This window comes from Oncorhynchus mykiss, chromosome 5, assembly GCF_057628025.1.
Source record: "Oncorhynchus mykiss isolate SJ-2025 chromosome 5, ASM5762802v1, whole genome shotgun sequence".
NCBI lineage: Eukaryota > Metazoa > Chordata > Actinopteri > Salmoniformes > Salmonidae > Oncorhynchus > Oncorhynchus mykiss.
This window is the reverse complement of record NC_143026.1, coordinates 5,416,565-5,437,500: the sequence shown is the minus strand read 5'-3', so window position 1 is coordinate 5,437,500 and position 20,936 is coordinate 5,416,565. Positions and strand designations below refer to the sequence as shown.

Genomic DNA, 20,936 nt, shown 5'->3' with positions numbered 1-20,936 from the left:
GTCTAGGGGCCAGGCTGGGCTGTGATGTGTCTGTAACTATATATAGTACCTGTCTAGGGGCCAGGCTGGGCTGTGATGTGTCTGTAACTATACATTGTACCTGTCTAGGGGCCAGGCTGGGCTGTGATGTGTCTGTAACTATATATAGTACCTGTCTAGGGGCCAGGCTGGGCTGGGCTGGGCTGTGTCTGTAACTACACATAGTAGCTGTCTAGGGGCCAGGCTGTGATGTGATGTGTCTGTAACTATACATAGTACCTGTCTAGGGGCCAGGCTGGGCTGTGATGTGTCTGTAACTATACATAGTACCTGTCTAGGGGCCAGGCTGGGCTGTGATGTGTCTGTAACTATACATAGTACCTGTCTAGGGGCCAGGCTGGACTGTGATGTGTCTGTAACTATACATAGTACCTGTCTAGGGGCCAGGCTGGACTGTGATGTGATGTCTCTGTAACTATACATAGTACCGTCTAGGGGCCAGGCTGCGCTGGGTTGTGTCTGTAACTATACATAGTACCTGTCTAGGGGCCAGGCTGGACTGTGATGTGTCTGTAACTATACATAGTAGCTGTCTAATGTCCAGGCTGGGCTGGGCTGTGATGTGTCTGTAACTATACATAGTACCTGTCTAGGGGCCAGGCTGGGCTGGGCTGTGTCTGTAACTATACATAGTACCTGTCTAGGGGCCAGGCTGGACTGTGATGTGATGTGTCTGTAACTATACATAGTACCGTCTAGGGGCCAGGCTGGGCTGGGCTGGGCTGTGTCTGTAACTATCCATAGTACCTGTCTAGGGGCCAGGCTGGACTGTGATGTGTCTGTAACTATATATAGTACCTGTCTAGGGGCCAGGCTGGGCTGTGATGTGTCTGTAACTATACATAGTACCTGTCTAGGGGCCAGGCTGGGCTGGACTGTGATGTGTCTGTAACTATACATAGTACCTGTCTAGGGGCCAGGCTGGACTGTGATGTGATGTGTCTGTAACTATACATAGTACCTGTCTAGGGGCCAGGCTGGACTGTGATGTGTCTGTAACTATATATAGTACCTGTCTAGGGTCCAGGCTGGGCTGTGATGTGTCTGTAACTATACATAGTACCTGTCTAATGTCCAGGCTGGACTGTGATGTGATGTGTCTGTAACTATATATAGTACCTGTCTAGGGGCCAGGCTGTGATGTGATGTGTCTGTAACTATACATAGTACCTGTCTAGGGGCCAGGCTGGGCTGTGATGTGTCTGTGACTATACATTGTACCTGTCTAGGGGCCAGGCTGGGCTGTGATGTGTCTGTAACTACACATAGTACCTGTCTAGGGGCCAGGCTGGGGTGTGATGTGATGTGTCTGTAACTATACATAGTACCTGTCTAGGGGCCAGGCTGGGCTGTGATGTGTCTGTGACTATACATTGTACCTGTCTAGGGGCCAGGCTGGGCTGTGATGTGTCTGTAACTACACATAGTACCTGTCTAGGGGCCAGGCTGGGCTGTGATGTGTCTGTAACTATACATAGTACCTGTCTAGGGGCCAGGCTGGGCTGGGCTGTGATGTGTCTGTAACTATACATAGTACCTGTCTAGGGGCCAGGCTGGGCTGTGATGTGTCTGTAACTATACATAGTACCTGTCTAGGGGCCAGGCTGGGCTGGACTGTGATGTGTCTGTAACTATACATAGTACCTGTCTAGGGGCCAGGCTGGACTGTGATGTGTCTGTAACTATATATAGTACCTGTCTAGGGGCCAGGCTGGACTGTGATGTGTCTGTAACTATACATAGTACCTGTCTAGGGGCCAGGCTGGACTGTGATGTGATGTGTCTGTAACTATACATAGTACCTGTCTAGGGGCCAGGCTGGGCTGGACTGTGATGTGTCTGTAACTATATATAGTACCTGTCTAGGGTCCAGGCTGGGCTGTGATGTGATGTGTCTGTAACTATACATAGTAGCTGTCTAATGTCCAGGCTGGACTGTGATGTGATGTGTCTGTAACTATATATAGTACCTGTCTAGGGGCCAGGCTGGGGTGTGATGTGATGTGTCTGTAACTATACATAGTACCTGTCTAGGGGCCAGGCTGGGCTGTGATGTGTCTGTGACTATACATTGTACCTGTCTAGGGGCCAGGCTGGGCTGTGATGTGTCTGTAACTACACATAGTACCTGTCTAGGGGCCAGGCTGGGCTGTGATGTGTCTGTAACTATACATAGTACCTGTCTAGGGGCCAGGCTGGGCTGTGATGTGTCTGTAACTATACATAGTACCTGTCTAGGGGCCAGGCTGGGCTGTGATGTGTCTGTAACTATACATAGTACCTGTCTATGGGCCAGGCTGGGCTGTGATGTGTCTGTAACTATACATAGTACCTGTCTAGGGGCCAGGCTGGGTTGGGCTGTGTCTGTAACTATACATAGTACCTGTCTATGGGCCAGGCTGGGCTGTGATGTGTCTGTAACTATACATAGAACCTGTCTAGGGGCCAGGCTGGGATGGGCTGGGCTGTAACTATACATAGTACCTGTCTAGGGGCCAGGCTGGGCTGTGATGTGTCTGTAACTATATATTGTACCTGTCAAAGGGCCAGGCTGGGTTGGGCTGTGTCTGTAACTATACATAGTACCTGTCTAGGGGCCAGGCTGGGCTGTGATGTGTCTGTAACTATACATAGAACCTGTCTAGGGGCCAGGCTGGACTGTGATGTGTCTGTAACTATACATAGTACCTGTCTAGGGGCCAGGCTGGGCTGTGATGTGTCTGTAACTATACATAGTACCTGTCTAGGGGCCAGGCTGGGCTGTGATGTGTCTGTAACTATACATAGTAGCTGTCTAGGGGCCAGGCTGGGCTGTGATGTGTCTGTAACTATACATAGTACCTGTCTAGGGGCCAGGCTGGGCTGGGCTGGGCTGTAACTATACATAGTACCTGTCTAGGGGCCAGGCTGGGCTGGGCTGTGTCTTTAACTATACATAGTACCTGTCTAGGGGCCAGGCTGGGCTGTGATGTGTCTGTAACTATACATAGTACCTGTCTAGGGGCCAGGCTGGGCTGTGATGTGTCTGTAACTATACATAGTACCTGTCTAGGGGCCAGGCTGGGCTGTGATGTGTCTGTAACTATACATAGTACCTGTCTAGGGGCCAGGATGGGCTGGGCTGTGATGTGTCTGTAACTAAACATAGTACCTGTCTAGGGGCCAGGCTGGGCTGTGATGTGATGTGTCTGTAACTATACATAGTACCTGTCTAGGGGCCAGGCTGAGCTGTGATGTGTCTGTAACTATATATAGTACCTGTCTAGGGGCCAGGCTGGGCTGTGATGTGTCTGTAACTACACATAGTAGCTGTCTAGGGGCCAGGCTGGGCTGGGCTATGATGTGTCTGTAACTACACATAGTACCTGTCTAGGGGCCAGGCTGGGCTGTGATGTGTCTGTAACTATACATTGTACCTGTCTAGGGGCCAGGCTGGACTGTGATGTGATGTGTCTGTAACTATACATAGTACCTGTCTAGGGGCCAGGCTGGGCTGTGATGTGATGTGTCTGTAACTATACATTGTACCTGTCTAGGGGCCAGGCTGGGCTGTGATGTGTCTGTAACTATATATAGTACCTGTCTAGGGGCCAGGCTGGGCTGTGATGTGTCTGTAACTATACATTGTACCTGTCTAGGGGCCAGGCTGGGCTGTGATGTGTCTGTAACTATATATAGTACCTGTCTAGGGGCCAGGCTGGGCTGGGCTGGGCTGTGTCTGTAACTACACATAGTAGCTGTCTAGGGGCCAGGCTGTGATGTGATGTGTCTGTAACTATACATAGTACCTGTCTAGGGGCCAGGCTGGGCTGTGATGTGTCTGTAACTATACATAGTACCTGTCTAGGGGCCAGGCTGGGCTGTGATGTGTCTGTAACTATACATAGTACCTGTCTAGGGGCCAGGCTGGACTGTGATGTGTCTGTAACTATACATAGTACCTGTCTAGGGGCCAGGCTGGACTGTGATGTGATGTCTCTGTAACTATACATAGTACCGTCTAGGGGCCAGGCTGCGCTGGGTTGTGTCTGTAACTATACATAGTACCTGTCTAGGGGCCAGGCTGGACTGTGATGTGTCTGTAACTATACATAGTAGCTGTCTAATGTCCAGGCTGGGCTGGGCTGTGATGTGTCTGTAACTATACATAGTACCTGTCTAGGGGCCAGGCTGGGCTGGGCTGTGTCTGTAACTATACATAGTACCTGTCTAGGGGCCAGGCTGGACTGTGATGTGATGTGTCTGTAACTATACATAGTACCGTCTAGGGGCCAGGCTGGGCTGGGCTGGGCTGTGTCTGTAACTATCCATAGTACCTGTCTAGGGGCCAGGCTGGACTGTGATGTGTCTGTAACTATATATAGTACCTGTCTAGGGGCCAGGCTGGGCTGTGATGTGTCTGTAACTATACATAGTACCTGTCTAGGGGCCAGGCTGGGCTGGACTGTGATGTGTCTGTAACTATACATAGTACCTGTCTAGGGGCCAGGCTGGACTGTGATGTGATGTGTCTGTAACTATACATAGTACCTGTCTAGGGGCCAGGCTGGACTGTGATGTGTCTGTAACTATATATAGTACCTGTCTAGGGTCCAGGCTGGGCTGTGATGTGTCTGTAACTATACATAGTACCTGTCTAATGTCCAGGCTGGGCTGTGATGTGTCTGTAACTATACATAGTACCTGTCTAGGGTCCAGGCTGGGCTGTGATGTGTCTGTAACTATACATAGTACCTGTCTAATGTCCAGGCTGGACTGTGATGTGATGTGTCTGTAACTATATATAGTACCTGTCTAGGGGCCAGGCTGGACTGTGATGTGTCTGTAACTATACATAGTACCTGTCTAGGGGCCAGGCTGGGGTGTGATGTGATGTGTCTGTAACTATACATAGTACCTGTCTAGGGGCCAGGCTGGGCTGTGATGTGTCTGTGACTATACATTGTACCTGTCTAGGGGCCAGGCTGGGCTGTGATGTGTCTGTAACTACACATAGTACCTGTCTAGGGGCCAGGCTGGGCTGTGATGTGTCTGTAACTATACATAGTACCTGTCTAGGGGCCAGGCTGGACTGTGATGTGATGTGTCTGTAACTATACATAGTACCTGTCTAGGGGCCAGGCTGGACTGTGATGTGTCTGTAACTATATATAGTACCTGTCTAGGGTCCAGGCTGGGCTGTGATGTGTCTGTAACTATACATAGTACCTGTCTAGGGGCCAGGCTGGGCTGTGATGTGTCTGTAACTATACATAGTACCTGTCTAGGGGCCAGGCTGGGCTGGACTGTGATGTGTCTGTAACTATACATAGTACCTGTCTAGGGGCCAGGCTGGACTGTGATGTGTCTGTAACTATATATAGTACCTGTCTAGGGGCCAGGCTGGACTGTGATGTGTCTGTAACTATACATAGTACCTGTCTAGGGGCCAGGCTGGACTGTGATGTGTCTGTAACTATACATAGTACCTGTCTAGGGGCCAGGCTGGACTGTGATGTGATGTGTCTGTAACTATACATAGTACCTGTCTAGGGGCCAGGCTGGGCTGGACTGTGATGTGTCTGTAACTATATATAGTACCTGTCTAGGGTCCAGGCTGGGCTGTGATGTGATGTGTCTGTAACTATACATAGTAGCTGTCTAATGTCCAGGCTGGACTGTGATGTGATGTGTCTGTAACTATATATAGTACCTGTCTAGGGGCCAGGCTGGGGTGTGATGTGATGTGTCTGTAACTATACATAGTACCTGTCTAGGGGCCAGGCTGGGCTGTGATGTGTCTGTGACTATACATTGTACCTGTCTAGGGGCCAGGCTGGGCTGTGATGTGTCTGTAACTACACATAGTACCTGTCTAGGGGCCAGGCTGGGCTGTGATGTGTCTGTAACTATACATAGTACCTGTCTAGGGGCCAGGCTGGGCTGTGATGTGTCTGTAACTATACATAGTACCTGTCTAGGGGCCAGGCTGGGCTGTGATGTGTCTGTAACTATACATAGTACCTGTCTATGGGCCAGGCTGGGCTGTGATGTGTCTGTAACTATACATAGTACCTGTCTAGGGGCCAGGCTGGGTTGGGCTGTGTCTGTAACTATACATAGTACCTGTCTATGGGCCAGGCTGGGCTGTGATGTGTCTGTAACTATACATAGAACCTGTCTAGGGGCCAGGCTGGGATGGGCTGGGCTGTAACTATACATAGTACCTGTCTAGGGGCCAGGCTGGGCTGTGATGTGTCTGTAACTATATATTGTACCTGTCAAAGGGCCAGGCCGTGATGTGATGTGTCTGTAACTATACATAGTACCTGTCTAGGGGCCAGACTGGGCTGTGATGTGTCTGTATGCGTGTGTGTGTGTGTGTGTGTGTGTGTGTGTGTGTGTGTGTGTGTGTGTGTGTGTGTGTGTGTGTGTGTGTGTGTGTGTGTGTGTGTGTGTGTGTGTGTGTGTGTGTGTGTGTGTGTGTGCGTGTACAAGGTCTTCATTCAAACTCAGTGAGATCTTGGAAGAATGGGTCAATTTAGGGGTTGAGATAAACTGGGTTCCTCAGGGCCACCTTGTCATGTCCCATCTCCAGGGTTCCTCTTCCTCAGGGCCACCTTGTCATGTCCCATCTCCAGGTTTCCTCTTCCTCTGGGCTACCTTGTCATGACCCATCTCCAGGGTTCATCTTCCTCAGGGTCACCTTGTCATGTCCCATCTCCAGGGTTCATCTTCCTCTGGGCTACCTTGTCATGTCCCATCTCCAGGGTTCATCTTCCTCAGGGCCACCTTGTCATGTCCCATCTCCAGGGTTCTTCTTCCTCAGGGCCACCTTGTCATGTCCCATCTCCAGGGTTCATCTTCCTCAGGGCCACCTTGTCATGTCCCATCTCCAGGGTTCACCCTCCTCAGGGTCACCTTGTCATGACCCATCTCCAGGGTTCATCTTCCTCAGGGCCACCTTGTCATGTCCCATCTCCAGGCTTCCTCTTCCTCAGGGTCACCTTGTCATGTCCCATCTCCAGGGTTCCTCTTCCTCAGGGTCACCTTGTCATGTCCCATCTCCAGGGTTCCTCTTCGCCCCATCTCCAGTGTTCCTCTTCCTCAGGGCCACCTTGTCATGTCCCATCTCCAGGGTTCCTCTTCGTCCCATCTCCAGGGTTCCTCTTCCTCAGGGCCACCTTGTGTACTACAACCCCAAGATAACTAATACAGCACGGCTAGATACACCTACTGTACTACAACTACAACCTCTTATCCTCCTCATGTAAAGCCCTATGGTAATTTTCCTCCTGTAAAGCCCAATGGTCATACTCCTCCTGTAAAGCCCTATGGTAACGCTCCTCCTGTAAAGCCCTATGGTAATACTCCTCATGTAAAGCCCTATGGTCATACTCCTCCTGTAAAGCCCTATGGTAATTATCCTCCTGTAAAGCCCTATGGTAATTCTCCTCCTGTAAAGCCCTATGGTAATACTCCTCCTGTAAAGCCCTATGGTAATTCTCCTCCTATATAGCCCTATGGTAATGCGCCTCCTGTAAATCCCTATGGTGATCATCTTCCTGTAAAGCCCTATGCTAATTATCCTCCTGTAAAGCCCTATGGTAATGCTCCTCCTGTAAAGCCCTATGGTAATGCTCATCCGTTAAAGCCCTATGGTAATACTCATCCTGTAAAGCCCTATGGTAATTCTCCTCCTATATAGCCCTATGGCAATGCTCATCCTGTAAAGCCCTATGGTAATACTCCTCCTGTAAAGCCCTATGGTAATACTCCTCCTATATAGCCCTATGGTAATACTCCTCCTATATAGCCCTATGGTAATACTCCTCCTATATAGCCCTATGGTAATACTCCTCCTGTAAAGCCCTATGGTAATGCTCCTCCTGTAAAGCCCTATGGTAATGCTCATCCTGTAAAGCCCTATGGTAATTCTCCTCCTATATAGCCCTATGGTAATTCTCCTCCTGTAAAGCCCTATGTTAATCCTCTTCCTGTAAAGCCCTATGCTAATGCTCCTCCTGTAAAGCCCTACGGTAATGATCCTTCTGTAAAGCCCTATTGTAATGCTCCTCATGTAAACCCCTATGGTAATCCTCCTCCTGTAAAGCCCTATGGTAATGCTCCTCCTGTAAAGCCCTATGGTAATGCTCCTCCTGTAAAGCCCTATGGTAATACTCCTCCTGTAAAGCCCTATGGTAATGCTCCTCCTGTAAAGCCCTATGGTAATTATCCTCCTATATAGCCCTATGGTAATGCTCCTCCTGTAAAGCCCTATGGTAATGCTCCTCCTGTAAAGCCCTATGGTAATGCTCCTCCTGTAAAGCCCTATGGTAATACTCCTCCTGTAAAGCCCTATGGTAATGCTCCTCCTGTAAAGCCCTATGGTAATTATCCTCCTATATAGCCCTATGGTAATGCTCCTCCTGTAAAGCCCTATGGTAATGCTCCTCCTGTAAAGCCCTACGTTAGTGATCCTCCTGTAAAGCCCTACGTTAGTGATCCTGTCTCCTGTAAATACTGTTGTATTATCCATCCAGATTATAGTACTGATATCAGAAAAAAATACCTTTGTTTATTTTATGTTTGACTTCAAACTATTTACCTTCTTTTTCTGTTTGTTGGCATCATTTTCTTCCGTTGGAAGTTACCACATGATTTATTCGGGGGTGCTTTAATTCTTTTTACGCCTCTTTCTGTCTTTTGTGTGGTGCCATTTTTTTTCCCCCCCCAAATGATTTCTCAATGACCTCCTATCCTTTTGATAATCGTCATTTGGTGCTCAAGCAGGCATGTTCAAGTCTCAAATGACACCCTATCCCCTGTATAGGGCCCCCTGGTCTAAAGTAGTGCATTACATAGGGGATAGGGTGCCAAATGGGATGCATACATAGTCCTGTGTTATAAATGTCTACACCTGTGTTATAAATGCCAAGGCAAGGAGCCTTAATCCTTCAAGGGAGAGTTCCTCTCTCTTCTCTCTCTCTCTTCTCTCTCTCTCTCTCTCTCTCTCTCTCTCTCTCTCTCTCTCTCTCTTCTCTCTCTCTTCTCTCTCTCTCTCTCTCTCTCTCTCTCTTCTCTCTCTCTCTTCTCTCTCTCTCTCTCTCTCTCTCTCTCTCTCTCTCTCTTCTCTCTCTCTTCTCTCTCTCTCTTCTCTCCTCCGTTCAGGTGCTTGTCATTTATCTTGGTTAATATCAGGCGCTGGATGCCAGCTGGGTACAACAGATCGTTATCTCTGAAATCGGGCAAGATGAGGAGAGGAGGAGGGAGGAGGAGGAGGAGAGGATGGGTGGGTGGGTGAGAGGGTGGGGGTGATGGTTTTGGGAGAGGGTGGGGTGATGGTTGGGTGGGTGGGTGGTTGAGAGGGTGGTGTTGATGGTTGGGTGGGTGGGTGGGTGGGTGGGTGGGTGGGGGAGAGGGTGGTGTTGATGGCTGGTGGGTGGGTGGGTGGGTGGGTGGGGGAGAGGGTGGGGGTGATGGTTGGGTGGGTGGGTGGGGGAGAGGGTGGGGTGATGGCTGGTGGGTGGGGTAGAGGTGGGGTGATGGCTGGTGGGGGGGTGGGGGAGAGGGTGGGGTGATGGCTGGTAGGGGGGTGGGGGGAGAGGGTGGGGTGATGGCTGGTGGGGGGGTGGGGGAGAGGGTGGGGTGATGGCTGGTAGGCGGGTGGGGGAGAGGGTGGGGTGATGGCGGGTAGGTGGGTGGGGGAGAGGGTGGGGTGATGGCGGTGGGGGGGTGGGGGAGAGGGTGGGGTGATGGCTGGTGGGGGGTTGACTTACTTTATGTAAGACAAGAGTCCTTTTGTTTTAGCAGTCTGAGGCCCCCGTCTTATTTTCCCAGGGCATCTCCCAAATTGCACCCTATTCCCTATGTAGTGCACTACTTTTGACCAGAGCCCTATGGCACCCTATTTCCTATATAGTCTACTAGTTTTGTCTAGAGTCCTATGGCACCCTATTCCCTATATAGTGCACTACTTTTGACCAGAACCCTATGGGTCCTGGTGCACTATATAGGGAATAGGGCACCATTTGGGTGGTAGACAGAGTTAACGGGGGGACCCAGGAGCAGGCCTGTAATTGGCCTATTTAGCCTGTTTAGCATGTGAATTGAGATCTAGTGAAGCATGTCTAACTCTGTTGTGAGAGCCCCAGTGACTGGAATTCAAATTAAGGCAAACACTTTCTCTACTTGATCAACTACACTAATTAGTTCAGTCGCTGGGAAGTTTGCACAAGTATATCCTTAAAAGTTTTTTTGGGGGGGGGAAAATATTTTCTTGTGCTCGTCCACTGCTCTCCTCTCATCGTCGCCCAGCAGGAACATTCTAGTCCATCTTCTGCTAGTTCTTTCTTTCGTAAAAAATGAACGAACCTACACGCACTTATTGTCGGTGAATAATTTAACTTGATTAGGAGAACAATGTTAGTAGAGCAGAGTTTAATCAGGAGATATGATGGCTGCTTGGGGTAAGTGGACTATATTCTCAGGGAGTTGAGGTCAGACACTAGTTTCTCAGTATCAGACTCTGATCTTTCTGGTGGATAACGTCATGACACTACCTTGTTGTTTCCGTTATCAAGGTTTTTTTTATTTATTTTTTAAATGTATACCAGTTGTAGTTAGTTATTAAATAAGTAGATTGAAATGAAAACTTTATTTACATTTTTTTTTGTTAATTTTGTTTATTAGAGTTGAGATTCAAGATTTGAAGTCAAATGTTTATGGTCAGCATGTGCTGAAACTTCAAACCTTGACAACGTATATTATTGATTCTATACAACCGTGTGAATATCTGAATTATCTTCGGATAGTTTGTCGTGTAACAATAATGTTTTATTTCTCCTGTTATTTTAACGCCTGTCTGGTGATGTTTTTAACATTCTGACTGTGAATTGTTAATCCTTCAGCGAAGGTGTTTTAAAACAAAGATGCTACTTGTTCAAAATCTTACTTCATGTCTCTGCATTTTGTTGTCGACGACTGTGTGTGAAGATTGTAGTTTTCTGAGCCGCTCACTTCATGCACCTCAACCTGACTTCACACTGGAGTTCACCGCGGGGGGGGGGGGGGGGGGGGGGGGGACCTTTACGCTTAGCGACTGGCGTGTCTCTGTCCTGTGTTTCCTGTACGTTAACGTGTCTCTGTCCTGTGTGTTACAGCCGAGCCTCCTGGGAGGAGAAATGGGCATGGGCAGCCCTGGGGCGGTGTCGCCCACTAAGCCTGGATCGCAGTATTACCAGCACTACAACAACAACCCTCGCCGGAGACCACTGCACAGCGACAACATGGGTGAGCTCAGCTCCCGACCCTCACATCACTCCGTCAGGCTCTCAGTCCCCGACACTCACACCACTCCGTCAGGCTCTCAGCTCCCGACCCTCACACCACTCTACCAGGCTCTCAGCTCCCGACCCTCACACCACTCCGCCAGGCTCTCAGCTCCCAACCCTCACACCACTCCACCAGGCTCTCAGCTCCCGACCCTCACACCACTCCACCAGGCTCTCAGCTCCCGACCCTCACACCACTCCACCAGGCTCTCAGACCCCGACACTCACACCACCTACGTCAGGCTCTCAGCTCCCGACCCTCACACCACTCCGCCAGGCTCTCAGCTCCCAACCCTCACACCACTCCACCAGGCTCTCAGCTCCCGACCCTCACACCACTCCACCAGGCTCTCAGACCCCGACACTCACACCACTACGTCAGGCTCTCAGCTCCCAACCCTCACACCACTCCACCAGGCTCTCAGACCCCGACCCTCACACCACTCCACCAGGCTCTCAGACCCGACCCTCACACCACTCCACCAGGCTCTCAGCTTCCGACCCTCACACCACTCCACCAGGCTCTCAGACCCCGACCCTCACACCACTCCTCCAGGCTCTCAGCTCCCGACCCTCACACGGCCTCCTCCAGGCTCTCAGACCCCGACACTCACACAACTCCACCAGGCTCTCAGCTCCCGACCCTCACACCACTCCACCAGGCTCTCAGCTCCCGACCCTCACACCACTCCTCCAGGCTCTCAGACCCCGACCCTCACACCACTCCACCAGGCTCTCAGCTCCAGACCCTCACACCACTCCGTCAGGCTCTCAGCTCCCGACCCTCACACCACTCCACCAGGCTCTCAGCTCCCAACCCTCACACCACTCACCAGGTTCTCACTCCCGACCCTCACACCACACCGCCATGCTCTCAGCTCCCAACGCTCACACCCACCAGCTCTCAGCTCCCGACCTCACACCACTCCACCAGGCTCTCAGACCCTGACACTCACACCACTCCGTCAGGCTCTCAGCTCCCCAACCCTCACACCACTCCACCAGGCTTCAGACCCCGACCCTCACACCACTCCACCAGGCTCTCAGACCCCGACCCTCACACCACTCCACCAGGCTCTCAGCTTCCGACCCTCACACCACTCCTCCAGGCTCTCAGCTCCAGACCCTCACACCACTCCTCCAGGCTCTCAGACCCTGACCCTCACACCACTCCACCAGGCTCTCAGACCCCGACCCTCACACCACTCTGTCACTCTCAGCTCCCGACCCTCACACCACTCCACCAGGCTCTCAGACCCCGACACTCACACCACTCCGTCAGGCTCTCAGACCCCGACCCTCACACCACTCCACCAGGCTCTCGGCTCCCGACCCTCACACCACTCCACCAGGCTCTCAGACCCGACCCTCACACCACTCCACCAGGCTCTCAGACCCCGACCCTCACACCACCAGGCTCTCAGCTCCCGACCCTCACACCACTCCGTCAGGCTCTCAGCTCCCGACCCTCACACCACTCCACCAGGCTCTCAGCTCCCAACCCTCACACCACTCCACCAGGTTCTCAGCTCCCGACCCTCACACCACTCCGCCATGCTCTCAGCTCCCAACGCTCACACCACTCCACCAGGCTCTCAGCTCCCGACCCTCACACCACTCCACCAGGCTCTCAGACCCTGACCCTCACACCACTCCGTCAGGCTCTCAGCTCCCAACCCTCACACCACTCCACCAGGCTCTCAGACCCCGACCCTCACACCACTCCACCAGGCTCTCAGACCCCGACCCTCACACCACTCCACCAGGCTCTCAGCTTCCGACCCTCACACCACTCCTCCAGGCTCTCAGCTCCCGACCCTCACACCACTCCTCCAGGCTCTCAGACCCCGACCCTCACACCACTCCACCAGGCTCTCAGCTCCCGACCCTCACACCACTCCTCCAGGCTCTCAGCTCCCGACCCTCACACCACTCCTCCAGGCTCTCAGACCCCGACCCTCACACCACTCCACCAGGCTCTCAGCTCCCGACCCTCACACCACTCCACCAGGCTCTCAGCTCCCGACCCTCACACCACTCCTCCAGGCTCTCAGACCCTGACCCTCACACCACTCCACCAGGCTCTCAGACCCCGACCCTCACACCACTCTGTCACTCTCAGCTCCCGACCCTCACACCACTCCACCAGGCTCTCAGACCCCGACCCTCACACCACTCCGTCAGGCTCTCAGACCCCGACCCTCACACCACTCCACCAGGCTCTCGGCTCCCGACCCTCACACCACTCCACCAGGCTCTCAGACCCCGACCCTCACACCACTCCACCAGGCTCTCAGACCCCGACCCTCACACCACCAGGCTCTCAGCTCCCGACCCTCACACCGCTCTTCCAGGCGCTCAGCTCCTACTCTCTTCTTCTTCATCCTCGTTCTCCTCATCCTCTTCTTCCTCCTCCTCTTCCACCTCCCATTCCACCTCTTCACCTTCCCCTTTCTTCCTCCTCCTCTTCTTCCTCCCACTGCCCTACCCCTCCTTCCTCTCTCGCTGTGGTCTCGCTGGCCTTGCGTTCGTGAGGGCCGTTGAACAGCCATGTGCGTTCTGTATGTGTTACCATCCGTCTTTACACAGGAGAACGGTACCTGTTGGGTCATAATGTGTGATGTCCAGGTAGTACAAGAACAACTTTTACGCAGTTTCACAAAAGGGACTTTACTTAATAAGTATAGTTATCTTTATAATAAATGTAATATCAGAACTATTTTAATATTTAATTTTTATTTTACCTTTATTTTACTAGGCAAGTCAGTTAAGAACAAATCCTTATTTTCAATGACGGCCTAGGAACAGTGGGTTAACTGCCTGTTCAGGGGCAGAATGACAGATTTGTACCTTGTCAGCTCGGGGGTTTGAACTTGCAACCTTTCGGTTACTAATCCAACGCTCTAACCACTAGGCTACCCTGCCGCCGCTATCAAAGCTGTTTAAAAATGAATAAATGTATTGATCATGAACTGTCACACAAGTTGTGTGTTCAATTTGCATGTCTTTTCTAAATTAATATAATCCATTCTAAGTATCCACGGTCAGTCAGACTTCTTGGAAAGTCAAATGCTTCTGTGTGACATTGTTTGGGTGGAAGACCTGAAAGAGGAAACTGTAAATAAATCGACGATAAATATCATGCCTCGCAGTGGCAGCTTTAAGAGATGTCAGCCCCCAATTAGGACTGTTACGGTGACCGTATTACCACCACACCGGCAGTCACGAGTCATGACCGCAGTGAAATTCCACATGACCGTTGAGTCACAGTAACTAGGCTTCTCCAAAACTGTGCTCTGATGCTGCTGATGGTTATTAGTAGTCTACCAAACTTGCTAACGGCCTGGTACTCAGCGCTCTATTGTCCCTCTAATCACTCTGACATCAATGCTAATGCAATGGAAAATCCAATCACACCGTTAATGAGAGCCCTGGCATCCATAGTTTGACTGGAATAGGATCACCTGTTGGGCAGCGAGAGCCAGCTCCTCATAGATGGTTGATGCATGGAATGAAGATAAGTGTTCCTGTTAGTCTATGTTGCGCTACATTTCAATAGAATATGCAATTGCGTGAGAAAACAGAGTTGTGATGGCCTCTATTAAAAAGAGGAGGATCTCAATTGATTTCTCAGCTTTCCTAATTGTAAGCACATTGCTTCGCTTTACAACAGGGGTATAGCCTACCTGGGCGGCATGAAAAGGAACCGCGGGGAAAGCGTCCTCCATTCGCTATTCAAGTGCATTCGAATTAAGTATTTGTTTCCCCTTCCCCTGTTCCGACAGGTGCATGATAATGGCCCATTGTAAATCAAAACGTTCACACATATATTATTTAGTACATGTAAAGACAAGGTTAAATTGAGTATAGTCTGCTGGGTCGCATGCATCGGCCCATAGGCTTATATGGATGAGCCAGTCACACTTCATATGCAATATGAAGCTATGGGATGGTAGCTAGCTAAGTGCACCGACGCAATGCACACAACACTAAATACTTCCTCCGAGTTAGCTAACCACTGTAGCTAGTGATGACATTATAATGACATCACAATGGATTAGCTAGTGTTGACATTATAATGACATCACAATGGATTAGCTAGTGTTGACATTATAATGACATCACAATGGATTAGCTAGTGTTGACATTATAATGACATCACAATGGATTAGCTAGTTTCCATTAAACAGCTGCCTGTGTTAGCTGGCGATGTTAGTGCAGTGTCCTTAGCTAGCTAGCTAGATATTTTGTGCTAGCTAGTGAATATGCTAGCTAAACATTTGGCAATGGGCTGGCACTGGCAGTATGGGATTATGGAAAGGGAATTAAATAGTGTCTTCATCATCTTGCTAGGTAGTTGTGGCCATCTGGCTAGTATCAACAAGGGCATTCTGCAAAATATCAACATTAGCACAGATAGCTTGGAATCTAGACCATGAGCAATATGCATAGATAGGTATTGCCAAACAATCCTACTGCCACCTTCTGGTTTGGAGTATTTTAACAAGGCTGAGCGGCTGACATCTTCCAAGGTCTTTGCTGTGTGAACAAAAAAAAGAGATTGACTGACTACACTCTGTTCAGAGGTGCTAAGTACCGTCGGCAGGCAAACGTTTGACAATCCTACTGGATCTGAGCTTAAACGTGGCCAAATATCTCGAAGTATGACCTATATATTTTAAAGAGGATCACAGCTCTTTTGAAATGCTATATCTATGTCTCAACTCTTAAAATGAAGCACATTAATACACTTTAGAACCGGTGTAGTTCACCTGGCATATTAAAAACTCAACCGCTTCCTGCATTCACTATTCGAGTGCAGGCTACAGATTACATGTTTTTTTTGCACACATGTAGGCTATATGTAAAGACCAGTTTAAATTGAAAATAGTTTAATGGGTGAGAATATTGTCTAGTGCTTGTCAAATTGTGAATGAGAGACTGATGAAGTGTGTGCAGCCTGCGTAAGAAACAGAGCACAGTGCAAGCCTCTCGTTAGACTTTTTTCAAATCATCATTAAGTCGCATCATGGAGCCTTAGAATGTATTACAAATCAAAACAAATAGCCTAAGGTTTGTATCATAACTAAAATTTGCATAAATAACTCTAAATTAAGCAAATTATCACTATGCTAAACGCTGAACAGAGAATAGCCACGTGCACACTCCCTCGGAAATCGTTCCGGAACAATATCTTTTCTATTTTATTCAGCAATGTTCAACTGTATTCTTCTTACTATTAAAATCATATAAAATAATGCCACAGGAATTATAATATAATAATCTTGTCTGTTAAATTAACTAGTGTAGCCCACAGTCATTTGGCTTAGCCAGATCAGGAGGACTATTCTGTTCTTTTGAAGTACATTTTCTTCATATCATAATGTTTCTTTAGACCTGTCTAAAATAAACAATGGGTTTATTGTGATGGTTTAGTCTATATTAAATGGGTTTATTAGACTCTTTAAATGAAAATGCAGATGTTTCTAAGGTCTGCATCAGTGTCTTGTAGGCCGAGTGGAAGCCAGGAGATGCTAAATGTCTTTATGTTAATTACAGTGAGAACGGCAGTTATTTGCTTGACAGATACCGGCTGACAACATGTCCCCCCCCCCCCCCCCCCCCCATATGAAGGGAATTATTTTGTGTTGTAGATAGCTATATTTGTAGTTAACTTGATTGCAATGTTGTCATGCTAAGGCTTCCTTCTTTATTTAGCCAGGCCCAATAAGCTATATTATTTTGTGAAGTGGCTTGTTAAGTTATTGAGTTTGTTTAGTCTTGATCATATGAATGGATATTTTCAATAGAAAAACATTATGAGATTATCAATAAAAAATGTGACACTGAACTGTTTTTAATTCTTGTGTATTTCAGAGGTTCAGACAAAGAAAGTTCGGAAAGTTCCTCCTGGTTTGCCTTCCTCAGTAAGTCAAATTTTTTATTTTTTTTATTTTAATGCTGTTTTAAACTGTGGCTTGAAATAATTGTACACAAACACTTTTTTTTTTTTTTACCCCAATGAGATTTTCTATTTTTCTGATCAACAAGGATCATGAATATTATTGACTATACCTATATACTATATATATACTGGCGTCCGAAATGATTGACGCCATTGATCAAGAGCGGCAATAATGACTGTAGGAAAATAAATCATTCAAATACTGAGCTATATTGTATGCTCAAAAAATAAATAAAGGGAAATTATAGTATTTTAATACTAATACTAATTGCTCAGAGAAAGAGAGTTTATTTAAGGGTCAGAATTAATTCAGGACTATCCGTAACCATGGTAGCATCCACATGAATGTAGAAGTGTTTAGAAACATGTTCTATTCTCATGTACAATAAAAGTGACTCCAAAATGACACAATACATTATTTACCATTAATTTCTATTTGGGCACAAAATAATCTAAAACACAACCAAAAACTAACAACAAATGCATCCAACATGTTTGTAGAGTCACAAGCTCTATGTAGTCATTACATACAAGCATTATGGGACCAAATACTACACTCTTGACTACTTTATTTATACAAATCTTGTATTATGTGTATTTTGTGAATAATTTTAACCCCTACCTTTCTTTGAGTATAAAATATTATAATTATTTTTGTTGTTGTTGTTGTGTATACAATATACCTCCGTATTTTATTTATTTTATACAATCATTATTCCTCATCATTATCAAGGGTGTCAGTAATTTCAGACCAGGCTGTATATTACATAGACTGTATTTTGCGATCTAAATTAAGTATATAATCAATTGTATTAGACGTCCTAACGGCATTGGTTTCTTGCGCTGAATTAAAATACTGAAAGAAATACCACCCCATCGATATACCTTTTGAAAAAATGTGACTTTGTAGAAACATGCATGTTATTATTTACGGAGGTCCAGGAGAGGACATTGAGATGGCTATTGTTTAAGGCTTATACCCACTTAATTAGAAGGTAATGATGCTAAAATATATGGCTTGTCGTAAGAAGGCCTCTGCCACAGTCTCTAAGCTCTGTGGGAGACTGGGAGACTACAGCACTAGGTTTGAGTTATATTGTCCTTTGGTTTCCCTCACTGGGAGAAAAGTAGCAAGGGGAGAAAAAAAATCCTTCCCAAAGAAGCATTTGGCGAAAGCCAATGTTGTTCATCTTTTGTTATGCCTCAAGTGATGTTATAAGGGATACTTATTCCACTAACTAGAAAAAAACATATTAGGTCACTGATTTCTTCGTCAGGTTCACAGTAGAATAGAGAAGACAAAATCTCGTCCGTTTGAATGTAATTGAGATCTGAAGCCCGTTTCGTTGCCACCAGGTTGGAGTAGTCACGACAGGTTTTGTTCTGTCTCGTTGCCAACTGAAAACCAGATTTGACGGTTTATATATATTTTTTGTTGTTGCTGTACTTAATGTTGTGGTTGTGGGGGCTTTGGCCTGAGAATGCCTTGGACTTGGCCAGCGTGACAGCCTCGCTGAAAGACGTTTTCCTGCATTCGGCATTTTCATGGCCTGTTACCATAAAGCTCCGACTCAGTTTGTACTGTACGTTCCGTGTCACTTCGTGTCTTTCTTTCTGACGTTAACTTTTGAATTTCTCCTGAAATGTCACTTCATCTATTTTTGCAATGCTTTTTTTGTTACGGTGACAAACGCATTCCCCCACTGGACTTATCCTGAAGGGCACAGCTGGGTTTCGGTGCTACATGGGGGGGGTTAAATGACTGGGACCTACATGGGGGGGGGGGGGGTTTCGGTGCATGTCATTTTTTGTTCAACAAAGATTCCCGAGACCTTTGCTGTAGATCCGACATTTTGCTGGTGTGGATAAATTATATTACAATCAAATACTATTTATTTTCAACAGGGAAGTGTATTCGATCAATAATAGCACTACTGTGTTAGTAAGCTTACATATGAAATATTTAAATCATTACAAATTCTGAAACATATTTAGGTGAAAAGAAACCAGGAAAACTGTTCTCCCCGTAAAGCTACTGGCAACATACCTGGTGTTAAAATGATCTTAAATATTTTACCAACGTACTCATTTTGACTGTCAATCAATGGATCTCAATTTTACATATCTACTGAAGTATTATATAATTTATGAACATTTATTTAGATTGTTATCATATCAATCATGTCTAATTTATATAAAGATTGTGTTGATTGTTATTTTAGAAATACATGTATTTCTTACATAGGTACATTTGAATAATTAAAATAGACAAATATTTCTTTATTCAAGACATATGAACAAAACATTATTTTTTTACTGCACAATGTCTGACGGATAGGACATGAATTGAACATGCTTTCCCTGTTCTCCTGTCAGGACCTTTTTTCAGGTCTATTGTTATATAAAAGCTGCCTTAAAAAAGCTCTATGTATATATATATAGGCTATGTGGTTTGTGTGTTTTGTTGTTGTTGTTGAGCATGTCTTTGTTCATTACCACGGCAACGTAGATGTGGTGTTGACTCCAGATGCGCCTGCTAATATTCTTCCTTAAGAGTCTGTCCAACTTCTCTGTGGTGTCCGTCATTACAAGAATGAATAAAGAGGGATGACCTATGTCTTAAGGCTTTTTCATCAGTGGCGACAAAAAAAATAACTATTTTATGTCTCAATGATCTTCACATGACCCTCGCTGGTACCTAATCTGATTTTAAAATTAAAAATTAAAAAATAAAATCCACTCTTGAATGGATCTTCCTTTTTCTATTGTTATATGCCAAAATGTGTTTGTTAGTGAAGTTGATTTTACTTAAAGAACAATTGCTCTGTCACGAGAGAGAAACCTTGGAATAGTGTGGTAATGTATCAATGGATTGCTAGTTTACATTAGCAAGGTGCAGTTTGTCCTCCCCATAGAATGGTGGCATAACCCCTCTGGTAATTAAATAGGATCTATATGGTTGTTTGTCCTTTATTTCGTTTGCTTCATGGTGTTTTTAGAGACAGTAGATGTTTTATCAGTTATTTACACTGTGTAATGCATTCTTTCATTCTTTCTTTCCTTCTTTGTTTCACAAGATGGAGAAAGTGTCATTTGTCATTTGACCCAATGGACTATTATACCAAGTGACTCATAGGATTTTATTAGTAATTGAGAAATATTATTCTTATTCATTTTTAAAAATATAATTTAGATATTATTTTTTTTAACCTTTGATGAAATGAAAAAGGCTACAGATGTTTTCACCATCACATGTGATTCTAGGACATTCTCTAATTATACCGGTCATTTTCCTAACCTTTGTGGCAATCAACTGATCTGTAAATGAATTGATGGAAAAAGGAATACATGTGATCAATAATCCATGTTAGACAGTGTCTTTGTGTTGAGGATCTACAGACAGATACATTAGATAGAGATGGTTAGATAGGTTTACCTAAGCTGTTGAGGCATCTCAGTCTAAGCCAACAGTCTAAATCTTTCACATCGGGGCTGTTTTGATTCCTTATTCCCGTCGGTTCCTGTATCTGATGTTGTTTAAAGTGGAGAGAGTTAATTAAATGAAGTCAGGTCTAGCAGAAGGCACAATAGGGATCTTGGTAACAGGAAAGCTGTAGTGT

General features: G+C 46.9%; 1 protein-coding gene across 20 annotated transcripts in view; it reads left to right on the top strand.

The window, feature by feature from the left end:
- The window catches only part of tcf4 (transcription factor 4), a 457,550-nt gene that overhangs the window by 239,701 nt on the left and 196,913 nt on the right, over positions 1-20,936 (top strand). For 15 of the 20 annotated variants that reach the window (XM_090233612.1, XM_036976638.2, XM_090233615.1 and 12 more), the window contains 2 exons: positions 11,181-11,310; positions 17,229-17,278. The exons of 1 other annotated variant lie outside the window; for it this stretch is intronic. In XM_090233612.1, the coding sequence (XP_090089738.1) occupies positions 11,181-11,310; positions 17,229-17,278 (180 nt within the window). Of the gene's footprint in view, positions 1-10,198; positions 10,488-11,180; positions 11,311-17,228; positions 17,279-20,936 lie in introns of those variants that run through there. 4 more of the 20 variants (XM_090233618.1, XM_090233623.1, XM_090233620.1 and 1 more) reach the window with 2 other exon arrangements.